This window comes from Ursus arctos, unplaced genomic scaffold, assembly GCF_023065955.2.
Source record: "Ursus arctos isolate Adak ecotype North America unplaced genomic scaffold, UrsArc2.0 scaffold_5, whole genome shotgun sequence".
NCBI lineage: Eukaryota > Metazoa > Chordata > Mammalia > Carnivora > Ursidae > Ursus > Ursus arctos.
This window is the reverse complement of record NW_026623067.1, coordinates 30719868-30732247: the sequence shown is the minus strand read 5'-3', so window position 1 is coordinate 30732247 and position 12380 is coordinate 30719868. Positions and strand designations below refer to the sequence as shown.

Here is a 12380-nt window from a genome sequence, read left to right as displayed (position 1 = left end):
CTTCCACGCCCAGTCTCCACTTGCCTCTTTGGCCTCTTCTCAACTTAACCTCTAACATCTAATCCACGCTCATGGTGTCAAACCCATTTTCGTTGCTGTTCATTCCCTGTTCCTGTAATGTTCCCCTACTTGGCTAACTCCTGCTTACCTGTCAAGTCTCAGCTAGGTGGTCTCTCCCTGACCGTTCTCGACTGTACAGACTGAGGTCCCACAGACATGAAGCTTACCCCGTTCCCAGCTCTCAGCGTGTTGTGCTGAGGTTAGGCAGCTAGTTTTCTGCCTTCCCCACTGACTGAGTTGTGTGAGGGCGGGGGCTATGTCTTGGTCACCCAGTGTAATGCCAGCCACATAGTAGGCACTCATTAAGTACTGATTGAGATTAAGGGGAAGTGCTGTTGGGGTGGGGGTATCTGGATCTGTGGTCCCACCCATGTGAAGTCATTAGGACAGTGCACAGCTGAAGCACGGTGAGCTGCCTTTGGGCCACAAGTGCTTCTTGGGAGAATCACTGTACCTGTCTGTGGAGATCGAGAGGATATGAGGTAGGTTAGGGGTGTTTGCGGATGTGTGTGTGTTAGCATACATGTGGGGGCAGGTGGCTTCCAGGCAGCAGATCACATACGTCAACTCGTACAGTGCTTTCCAGATTCTATCAGCTGACCTTGTGAGGCTCCTAAGTGAGTAGAAAGTATGCCTCCTATCTCTGCTCTTCACAGCAGTGGGAGCACGGTGGGAGCTGCTATAGCAGAAGGCCATTTGGGTAGGTTTCTTGGCAGAGGAGGCTGCTGTGGTTGAGAAGGACCAGGTCAAGAGGAGCATACAAGGTTGAGGCTCAGGGGCAGTGACAGTCTGAATGTGGTGGAGTAGCCAAGCACAGGGCTACTCGGGCAGGGGTGGTACGTGTGCCTGGTGAGAAAGCAGTCTGTCCAGGCAGATGGGTGGATGGACAAAGGGGACTCCAGAGGCATAGTTCTGCAGACAGCACAGACCTGGGTGAGAGCAGGGCAGTGGCCAGGGTGTGACAGCAGAGCAGGAACGCGGAGGCCTTAGACCACTGCCCTTGCCTGGCTTGCAGGATCACGGTGCCTTGCCTTGGGCCAACTGCCTGAAAAACTTCTTTCCCATACTGGTCTGAATGGTAGATCTGGTCCCAGTCTCTCTAGGAAAACATTCAAGGCCAAGAAGGATAAGTCTGCCCTCTTTTCCTGCCTTCCAGCTTGCACGAGCCACTGTTCGTGATCCCAAGACAGGCGTCCTCACTGTTGCCAGCTACAGGGTTTCTAAAAGGTTAGCGGAGGTGGTTGTGGTGGTGGGGGAGGGGGTGGCTGCTCAAGCCCTATCTCCAGGGATTTCTAGTTTCTACTCAAGGGAGCTTGGCTTGTCCTTCCTGCCGCCACCCTCCCTACTTAGAATACTCACCCTGTGCTGCCTGTTAGTGCTGGCTGTGACTCTGGGGGGAGAGTGCGAGACCTCATCTAAGCCACTGGCCCACCTTCCTTTCTCTCCCTCTTTTGGCTTAGCTCGTGGCTGGAGGAGGACGATGACCCTGTTGTGGCTCGAGTGAACCTTCGGATGCAGCACATCACAGGGCTCACAGTAAAGACTGCAGAACTGCTGCAGGTATGGCTGGCCCCTGGGACCCTGGGGTTGAGAAACTGGTATTTCTGGCTAGATGGTCTTGCAGGGTCCCCAGAGCCAGGCTGAGGGAGGCTTCCCAGTGAACTGTGTGACTGCACAGTGCTTTGGATATGGAATGACCTCACACAGGAAAGCCAGCATGCCTACTGTCATTCCAACAGTTATCATTCAACAGATATTAATTATCTTGTGTGTGCCCAAGTATCACACTAGGAGGGTCAGTGGTGGGCATGGCAGACCCATTTGTATCCTTGACTATGGAAGCTGAAATCCTGAGTTGTTTTAGGGACACTTCTAAGAGAGCTATAAATATCTTCAAAGGTCATAGTTCTGATGCACATGGTTCACATGCACTTGGAGGTATAAAGTGTCTGTGATACATTGGTAGGAAAAGCAAGAGGTTGGGAGACGCTGATGAGAGTGGAGACCTTTTTTCAAAGTAGCCCCTGTGGAACCCTGGCTTTCTGCCTTTATTTCAAAGGTGATTGTGAAGACACATGGCAGCTGGTTAGAGCTCCTCATAATGTATCCTCTGGTGTGTATTGAGTTCACAAATCAGTTTTGGCCATGTTCCCTTGTGAACATCGGAACTTCTGGGTTCTGTTGCAAAATGATGACCTGAGACACTGCCAGAGAAGTTTTGCTGACATTTTTTAAAAAGAATATTTAATTTATTTATTGAGAGAGAGAGCGAGCTCGAGTGTGCATGTGTGTGCACACAAGCAGGGGGAGGGCAGAGGCAGAGGGAGGGAGAGAATTTCAAGGAGACTCCACGCTGAGTGAGGAGCCCTATGCGGGGCTTGATCCCATGACCCTGGGATCTTGACCCGAGCTGAAATCAAGAGTCGAATGCTTAACTGACTAAGTCACCCAGGTGCCCCTTGCTGGAATTTTTTAAGAGTCCCTTGGGTCTGTCTCTCTAGCCAGAGTTTCTGTGTATTTAAGGATTGCAACTTTGATCTTTAGGCTTCATATATTTCATTAGAATATTGGACTGAAGATCATTTGGAAGATTCTCTGAATACACTGGATACACTTAAGCAGATCACTGAATTTATTTTTTTTTTCTGTAGCTGTGTCAGCAATCAGAAAACCAATTTTGAAGATCCTCTTTATGGATTTGTGTGAAATCTACCAGTTTTTAAAAACATGCTGATTACCTTTCAGTCTTGTGAAAATTTTATATAATCTCCAGTTCAATCCAGCTTAGTGTTGAGTTGGTAAAATTAATTTAATTTTTTAAAAAGATTTTATTTATTTATTAGAGAGCATGCACACATGAGCTTGGGGGAGAGGTAGAGGGAGAAGGAGAAACAGATTCCTGCTGAGCAGGGAGCCCGATGCAGAACTCGATCCCAGGATCCTGAAAACATGACCTGAGCCAAAGGCAGACGCTTAACCAACTTAGCCACCTAGGCACCCCAATTTAATTATTTTTTTAAAGATTTTATTTATTTGAGAGAGAGAATGCATGAGCAGGGGGAGGGGCTAAGGGAGAGGGAGAGAGAGAATCTCAGACTCTGCACTGAGTGCAGAGCCCAATGTGGAGCTTGATCTCACCACCCTAAGGTCATGACCTGAGCCAAAATCAAGAGTCTGGTGCTTAAACTACTGAGCCACGTGGGCATCCCAAGCTTAATTTGATTTTAAGGTAGTTAGTAAATAAGCACATTGATAGAGGATTTCTGCCACATCTCCCACTTCCAACATTTCAGGAGCAGTAGGGGCTCTCAGTGCACTAGGTGCATCTCTCTTGGCATTGTTATGATTCATATCTTCGTGGAGCAGGTCTATTGTTCAGACATCTGCCACTGTCAGAGCCAGTGTTAGGACTCTCATGGCCCCCATCGAAGACAGCATTCTGCTTGATTGGCTGATTCCATACGCTGGACCAGTGGGCTGAGGAGACTGGATGAGACCTGTGCCCCTGTTGCCCTCCCGGTTGGCTCCCTGGCTACACCCCCTGTAGCCTAGCTCACATGCAGCCGAGAAGGCAGCAGCTTCGTACTTGGACTGGCTTCTCTGCCACAATCCTGGCTCCATCTTGTCTGGCCTGTCGTCATGTTGTAGGTCAGTGATGAGTGGGATCTGAATGCCGGGACTCCCTGTGGAGGGGCTCTTCAAGTCAGGGCTCAGACCCAGACTTTGGAAGACCCAGACCACAGCTGCCCAGGGGCTGAGGCCGCATTTTTGTTTGCCTTCTTCTTCTAGGAACTGTCTTGGCATTTCCTCTGCCAGCTGGCAGTGTTGAAAGCTTTGACCCTACATGGTCTGGGGGACAGGAGCCTGGGTTTCAGCACCTCCCTCTGCGTGCTCATTCAGTGTGGACTGGTTGCAGAGCCTGTATTCCAAGGTCCCTCAGAATGTTACAGGCTTCTGGAGAGCAGCAGGTTCTTCCTCTCCCTGTTGACACTCTTTCACTTGTAGTCGATGCATTTGCAATAGATGATTTGGAAGAAAAAGAGCAATTGAGGCTTTCTTATGAATTGGATGAAGGCTTGTCTGCTAGTGGAGGAGATGCTACGCTGCCAGAATTCTCTAAGATTGAAGGCACTTCTGACTTGATGTCTCAGCCTTACTAAAAAAGTAATTTCTTTTTTTTTTTTTTTTTGTCTTCACTCTGACCTCAGTATCATAAATACCCATGCTTTTCAAATGATTGGTTCTTCTACTTTTGTAACAACACATCTAATAATTCAAATGAATGCCTCCTCACAGGAATCAGTGGTTTTTTTTGGGAGGGATGTATATATTTATTTTTAAATTTAAATTCAATTAATTAACATATAGTGTATTATTAGTTTCAGAGGCAGAGTTCAGTGATTCATCAGAGGCATATAACACCTAGGGCTCATTACATCACATGCCCATTACCCAGTTACCCATCCCCACATCCCCTCCCCTCCAGCAACCCTTGTTTCCTGTGATCAAGAGTCTCTTATGGTCTCCCTCTCTGATTTCATCTAGTTTTATTTTTCCCTCCCTTCCCCTATGCTCCTCTGTTTTATTTCTTAAATTCCACATACAAGTAAAATCATATGATAATTGTCTCTGATTGACTTATCTCACTTAGCATAATACCCTCTTGTTCCATCCATGTCATTGCAAATGGCAAGATTTCTTTTTTTTTATGGCTAATATTCCATTGTATATATGTACCACATCTTCTTTATCCATTCATCTGTTGATGGACATCTGGGCTCTTTCCATAGTTTGGCTATTGTGGGCATTGATTCTATAAACAGAGGGGTGCAGATACCCCTTCAGATCACTACATTTGTATTTTGGGGGTACATTCCTAGTAGTGCCATTGCTGGATCCTAGGGTAGCTCTATTTTCAACTTTTTGAGGAACCTCCGTACTGTTTTCCAGAGTGGCTGCAGCAGCTTGCATTCCCACCAGCAGTGTAAGAAGGTTCCCCTTTCTCTGCATCCTCGCCAACATCTGTCATTTCCTGACTTGTTAATTTTAGCCAAGGAATCAGTTTTGATGTACAGTGCTTGTTATTAAAGTTGTGAGTCTGGGCCTGGAGTTTGCTCAGATGGTGAATCTGACTGCAAATCCAGAAGCTCTCATGATACTTGCACTCTTTGGGGACAGTGTTAAATAGTGCAGACACAATAGGATCAGCACATGATCAAATGTGATTCCCAAAACTGTTAAAATATGAGCCAGCTATAGTGATGTGGCTTCTTTCACTCCATGATATATGAAAATTTAAGTATCCCATCCCACAAAAGGGAGTATTGGAAAGTACAGTCATTCTCTGCAGTTCCAGCAGCAAGTGGTGATGGAATTTTGCAGAGTGCATTGGCATGCTAATCCCAGTCATGTTTAAAATTTTCTTTCAAGTTCTCAACACGTGGACCCAAAGAAAACGTTTGTAATATCACTTTATCAACTGCTGTAGCACTTCCCTTCTTAGATGCACCTCCAGCCGTAGGGCCACCTGCTGAACCTGGCCTCCTCGCCCTGTTGACAGGATTTCCAGGTATTCTGGTGCAGGCATCTTGGAGGCGGAAGCAGCCTATGATAGCATATTTTCATCCACTGATTCTTCATATCAAAATTTTTAATTTTGTGGACACTGAAAACCATGCTGTGCAAATTCTGCACTACATCACATTTGATATATATTGCTTTCTTTTCCAATAAGAGGATTTCCTTTCTTGTAAAGTACTCCCCCCCCCCCGCTTCTCTCTCCCTCATGTCTGTAGGTCTCCATTATGGCCAGTTTTGCAGAATCTCACATCTGACTGTTGGAATAGCCAAAAAGGATATGCAAAAAATCAGTTTCCTGAAGACCAATAGCTGAGCCCCAGAGGTTTTTAGGGTTTCAGTACGATATAGTAGGCAAATGTTCCCAGATGGACATTGGTGGTACCACTTGATCTGTCAGCTTCCATATCAGATTCTGTACTTGGTCTTGAACTCTGTCTCTCATTCTGTCCACTGCGGGGCTAGAATAACTGTTTGTGACTGAAGACTTACATTGTGCTGACAAACTGTTCAGTCAGGCACTTACAGCTTGTTATCCAGTTAATGACGTCTGGTAGTTGCTGAAGCTAAGATGGCTCAGGTCCTACTCCAGGTCCAGGCTCCCACTGGGGACGCTGAGGTGCCCGGGGCCTGCTGTTTCACTTGGATGCAGAAACACTCCGTGCAGTGAACCACTGCGAGAAGGATTGGGATATGTTCTCCCTCCTCCCTTTGACCAGGAACAGCAACCAGGGCGCAGTGACCTGGGGCAGGAGCAGTGTCAGGTCTTCAGGAGCTCCCAAACTAGCATAAAAACAAAGTTCCTGTCTTGAGTTTCTTGTTGCATTTACTCTGGATTACCTTCCTGTTATCTTGCAAACAAATAGGGCCCCGGCCAGGGCCTATCTCAAGGAAAGCTCTCTCTTCTGCCATCTGAGTGTCCCTGAAGGGCTGAAGCTTCTCCACAGTGGCTGTCTGCAGGTTGCTCATTTTGCTGTGTTTGGGAAACCCTTTTATGCTGTGGCCTTACTCTTGGGCACAGCCATAGATCTATCTGAAGCATTTGGTCTGCCAGTGCTGGCGGGGCATAATTACCATCCACCTTCGAGAGGATGCCCTCTGGGAGTTCTGGTTATTAAGGGATGCAGGTTGTTTTGGTTGTTGGGGGGAGACAGTATCCCTGGGGAGATGGGCTGCTTCAGGACTGTTCATGCTGCTGACAAGGTCCAATGCTGTTCTTTCCCACCAGGTTGCTAATTATGGAATGGGAGGACAATACGAGCCACATTTTGACTTCTCTAGGGTAAGGCCCAAACCATGGGTGTTTCCAGAGGGCCCTATTCCAGCTGATTTGAGAAAGCTGGAGATTCTCGGAGCATTTCAGCCTCTATATCAGCTTCTGCCCCCCATGCCTTACCAGGACCAACTCTTTGTTCCTGGAAAAGTCCAACTCAGGAAGCATGGGGCCTGTGGAGCCCCGTGCAGCCTGGCTGTTTCCCCATGCCATGACTGTAAAGCATCGGACCTGACTAGGTCTTTGTGAAAGGTGTTCCCATCCCCCTTCCCCTGTGCCCTGGCCAGGGTTTCCTTTATAGCCGTGGTCCATGGTCCATGCTGATGTATGGAACACATGCTTAGTGTCCTCCCTTGACCCTTTTGGCCCCAGTCCTGTGAGTGGGGGGTGGAATCATCTGCAAACTTGGGTGAAAGTTGTTGTTTGTTGCAGCGACCTTTTGACAGCGGCCTCAAAACGGAGGGAAATAGGTTAGCGACGTTTCTTAACTATGTAAGTATTGGGGCCAGGTCCACCTGTTCATTCTCACTTAATTTTATAGAAAAATGAGCAAGATGCTTTCAAGCGTTTAGGGACGGGGAATCGTGTGGCCACGTTCTTAAACTACGTGAGTATGATGCATGCAGCAAATGGGCCTTCGGGGAACCTGGGTCCAGAGTGCTATCTTATATCCACTCCTGTCAGGGCCGATACTACCAGCTGTTGCTCAGTGGCTGGGCCCTTCTGGCCCTCAGCACTGTTTTTGGCTGGGGTAGAGAGTTGGCCTTTCTTCCCATCTATGTGCTCACCCACACCCCTGACGTTCACATCCCTGGCTCCTTTTGATGGGCCCAGCGTTAGTCAGGACTTTTGGGGTGAGTGCTCTGGAGAGTTCCCTCCTTGGCAGCAGAGTAAGGAGGCTGCCATAAAGTGCTCTTAAATGAAAGCTGCCTTTGTCTCCCCAGAGCTCAGTGGCCTGCCTCCCATCTGCTGCCTGTGCTCTAGCCACAGGCCTTTGGGTTTACCTCTCACACGAGGAGGAGTTTGCTTTCCCCTCTGCTTAGAGAGCCTGCTTTACAGAGGCATACCAACTGTCAAGTAACTTAGAGACAGAAGCTCATGGCCATCTTCTCCTTTGGTGCCTCATTTAAGTTTGTGTGGTTATTATGTTCTGGGGCTGGCCATGAACATGCTGGTAAGCAGGACACGTGGAGTCTCTTATGGGGGTTACGGTCTAATATGAAGGACTTGCCTTAACCATAGGAGAGGTAATTTATTCAGTTACCATGGTGACAGGTGCCTTGAAAAAGTGGCTCAGGGTTGAGGTTCAGAGAAGGTCTCCCTGGGGAGTAATGTGTCAGTGGAGACTTAAAGGTTGAGTGGAAATTAGTTGGTGGAACATGCTTTCTGGAAGAGGGGAGAATGTGTAGAGACCTGGAAGAGGGAAGGAGCTGGGGATGTGGGACAAAGGGAAGAAGACTGGTGTGACTCAGAGGCAGCGCTTGAGGTGAGAGCGGCTGGAGAGAGAACAGCTGCTGAGATGGACAGGGCCTTTTGGTTCTAGAAAAGAGCCTGGATTTGATCCCCAGGGCTGTGGGAAGCCATCAAAGGTTTTCATCTTATTCGTTTACCATATGTCTGTTGAGTGCTCTTTAGTCTGTCTGGCATGTATCCTGTGGAAATATTTTTAAAACTCCACGTTTTATTACATTATAGACAAAAATCTTGAAGTAAGACAGCCAGATGAGAGAGAAGTGGTGCCTTGGGCATGAGTTGAGGCACGCTTTGCGGGCATAAGTGTAGCCTCCCTACGTGGAGCTTGTGTTCCATTTAGTTGGAGGCCTCCCTGGGAGAAAGCAGGGCCTGTGGAACCACACCCTGTCTGCTCACCCAGCTGGCCCTGGGGAGGGCTGCTGTTCTGGGAAGGTGACGGTGGTACTAGAACCAGAGAAATAGAGCCTACAGTGGGGGCCACAGATGGTGTTGGGAGCAGCAAGGAGCTTCAGGTTAGGGCAGCTCACAGGGCACAGTGCCTTTGGTGTGGCCCAGGCTGGATGGTGATGCAAGAGCAGGGGGTTAGTCAGGCATTTTCCACATATAGACTCAGATTGTTCCCATCTGAGGACAGCCAGGATTTGGGTCTCCTGCAGGGCTGCCGCTCTAAGTGCCCCAGGCATGGGACTATCCCAATGAACCACATAGATTAAGCCGGGTTTAGGGAGGGGTAGTGCATGGGTTGAGCTTTTCTTGGCGGAAGGGCTGACTGTGCAGCAGCACCAGTCCTGCTCAGAGAAAGGTAATCTGCTTACTTGTGTCCTTTGTGGCTCAGTTGCTTTGAGAGCTTTGAGTACAAGGGCCAAGCTCTATGCTTTGTATTCTCAGATGAGTGATGTAGAAGCTGGTGGTGCCACTGTTTTTCCTGATCTGGGGGCTGCGATTTGGCCTAAGAAGGTAAGTTCTAGTTTTTGTGGGTCACAGGTTGAAGCTCCCAGTTCCTATTCCCTGGCCTGGTTGACCCTTACTGTGAGAGGCCTTAGCCCCTTCCTGCCTGAACTCTGACGTTGTGGCCTCGGCTTCCATCTGGGGAGATGGGCTGGGAAGGAAGTCCATTTGGGGGAAGGTGGGTTATTAAACATCTGCCTCACCGTGAAGGGTGCATACTTCTGTATTTCTGGAATCCCAGAGCCCTGTCCCTTGGTACACAGGAAAGTGAGGGTGTTTCTGCTCAGGGAGATGTTGAGGGTCAGGTCCTCGAGCCCCGTATCAGAGTGTTTCTGACGGGCTCTCTCTTTTTCCTAGGGCACAGCTGTGTTCTGGTACAACCTCCTGCGCAGCGGGGAAGGTGACTACCGTACGAGACATGCTGCCTGTCCCGTGCTTGTGGGCTGCAAGTGGGGTAAGTGGCTTGGTGGTCTCAGCCTGGGCTCTTGGGGTCAGCCTGAGACTCTGAGTGGGGAGATTCCTGCTGCCCTCTTTTCACAGTGCCAAGACTGTCTTCCTTTTTGAGTTTTTCCTTTTCCCCCTGCTAACTGGTTGTCTTATCCAGCCATGTAGCTGTCCACAAAGCTGATCACGTGCCAGGACAGCTGGCTGGGAACATGTTCAGAGATGCCCACAGAGCTGAGGAAGCTCCAAGCAAGAATAGGTACACAACCATTGTAGGTCCAGGATGGTTCCCAGAGGAGTGGACTCTGGCAGGGGTTCTGAGGGAGCAGTGGGAGAGAACTAGAATCGGAATGGGTAAGGGGTGACCCAGGCAATCAAGGCTTACATGGAACAAGGCCCACACTAAAACTGGCATCATGGGTGTGGAGACCGGCTGCCTTTGTCACTTGCATAAGGGGAGGCCTGTAGCAAAGGGGCCAGGAGATGAGGCTCGAGGCTGGGAGCAAATTGCAGAGGCTGAAGCTGAAGCTTTGAGCTTTGTTCTGCAAGCAGCTGTGGTGAACCAGGGAGAGGCTTGGGCCAGGACAATGGGAAGTGATTGCAAACAGAGGAGTTTATACCCTCCTGGAGAGTTTTGGGGATAATAGTGGTAGGTTTACAGAAAATTAAGCAATTAGAAACTAAAGCAATTGCTGACTTCAGGGAAAAGAAAAAGTTGTGTGAGAAATGTCAGCATACAGTACTGGGTGGCTCAGGCATGAGCAACATTTACGTGACATGATAATGTAAGCACTGAAAATTAATTTAATTAAAATTTGTGATTTAATGCTATTGGGAAGATAGGTTGTAAGTATGTGCTTTAGGGATAGTATAAAAGAATTCCAAAATTGAAAGTCAAGAGATAGCAGTATAAGCATGTTATTTAGAAATATGTGGTTGAATATCAGAAGAAACAACTAAAGGAGTTGTGTGTCTTCTAGAAGTGGGGTTTGGCAGTGGAAGGGATGGGTAGGAGATTGCTGTTTATCTTTATAAGCTTTGTAGACAATTTAATTTTTTTCAACTAAGTTGTACATTTGTATTTTAAAAGCTTTATGGCTTCCGTAGTGCATTAGGATAAATTTGTTCTATCATTCTAAGAGTCTATGTTAAGGAATGAACGTGTGGTTCATGTGGATCTGGGGCACAGCATTAGGTGACACAGTGCTAGCACCGGCACTGCTACTCTGCTACCCCTGGCACACAGGTCTTGAGGTTGACGTCTAGGTCCTCCCCGGTCCTGACAGGCTTCCTCGTCCTTAGCTTCTATATCTCATTTCTTTCCCAGTAATATCGAGCTGCTTGGGGTCCTTGATACACACCAGGATGGTTCATGCCTTGATGTCTTTCTCATCCTGTTCCCACTTCCTGGACCCCCTTGATAAGGGAATCATCTGGTATATCCATCTTCTTCCCTGGATAACTCCTGTTCAGCTTCGTGTCCCAGCCTGGAGTCTCCTCTTCCCTTGGACATGGTTAGATGCCCTTTGGTTCAGTTTCCATGGCAATATACACATACTATCTTTTATCACCTTTGAACAGTTATCTATTTATATATAGGTCTTCCTTACAAGCTCATGAACAACTTGAAATATGAGACCATATCTTACTCATGTTTGAGTCCCAAGGCCCATTGCAGGATTCATCATGAAGGAGTCACTCATTTCGGCTGCTGAACTAACCAACAGGATTGTAACATACTTTCTTTCTATTCACAGTCTCCAATAAGTGGTTCCATGAACGAGGACAGGAATTCTTGAGGCCATGTGGATCAACAGAAGTTGACTGACTTCCTTTTCTGCCCCTCCCCTTCCTGGCCCTACAGCCCATGTCGTCTTCAAGTTCAACATGACAGACACCTTTGTATGTTCCAGGCCCTGTCACTTGGGTCTTGGTTGGAGTGAATGTTTGTCTGGAGCAAAGGGAGAGCCGACTGGGGAGGGTCCTGGGTGACCTGGGTCCCGACCTCTCTGGCCAGCTTGTGCCACCTCTGGCCACAAAGGTTGGGTCAGGGTGGCTGCAGCAGAGTCAGGCTGTCTAGCACCTAGCAAGGTGCCTTTGTACCTCAGATGTTTTAGGTGTGAGGTGTTTCAGTGAACCAAAGTTCTGATACCTTGTTTACATGTTTGTTTTTATGGCATTTCTATCATTGTGGCTTTAACCAAAAAATAAAGTGTCCCTGCCGGAAGCCTTAAAGAGCCTTAATCGGAGTGTTCTTTGAGATGGGGGAGCTTATACCAAGTTCACTATTTCTTTCCTATGCATTTCCTCTGTGCAGGCAGAATCTGGGTAGTGAATACTTGATTGGCAAAACCTTGACCTTGGGTTCTAGATCTGGTTTCAACACTTATATTTCCAAGCTTCGGTATCCTTTCTGGAAAGTGAGGGAAGCAGTCTCTCCTTGCCCTCTAGAGAGCGTAGTGATCATGTATGTTCATGACTATTTTGCTGTTACAGTTTGAAATATTTTTTTTGAAATTTCTTATTTAAAAATTTTGAGATACACACACAGAATTGTGAAACATAGATATACAATTTAAAGAATGTGAAGGTGAACATGAGCACC

General features: G+C 47.8%; 1 protein-coding gene across 24 annotated transcripts in view; it reads left to right on the top strand.

The window, feature by feature from the left end:
* The window catches only part of P4HA2 (prolyl 4-hydroxylase subunit alpha 2), a 36214-nt gene extending 24204 nt beyond the window's left edge, over nt 1-12010 (top strand). For 11 of the 24 annotated variants that reach the window (XM_026507929.4, XM_048220877.2, XM_057307406.1 and 8 more), the window contains 7 exons: nt 1217-1287; nt 1521-1620; nt 6866-6919; nt 7452-7517; nt 9272-9340; nt 9689-9785; nt 11533-12010. In XM_026507929.4, the coding sequence (XP_026363714.1) occupies nt 1217-1287; nt 1521-1620; nt 6866-6919; nt 7452-7517; nt 9272-9340; nt 9689-9785; nt 11533-11603 (528 nt within the window). In that variant the 3' untranslated portion in view covers nt 11604-12010. Of the gene's footprint in view, nt 1-1216; nt 1288-1520; nt 1621-6865; nt 6920-7342; nt 7403-7451; nt 7518-9271; nt 9341-9688 lie in introns of all 24 variants that reach the window. The other 13 variants (XM_048220882.2, XM_048220879.2, XM_026507930.4 and 10 more) reach the window with 4 other exon arrangements.
* Nucleotides 12011-12380: the final 370 nt, after the last annotated feature.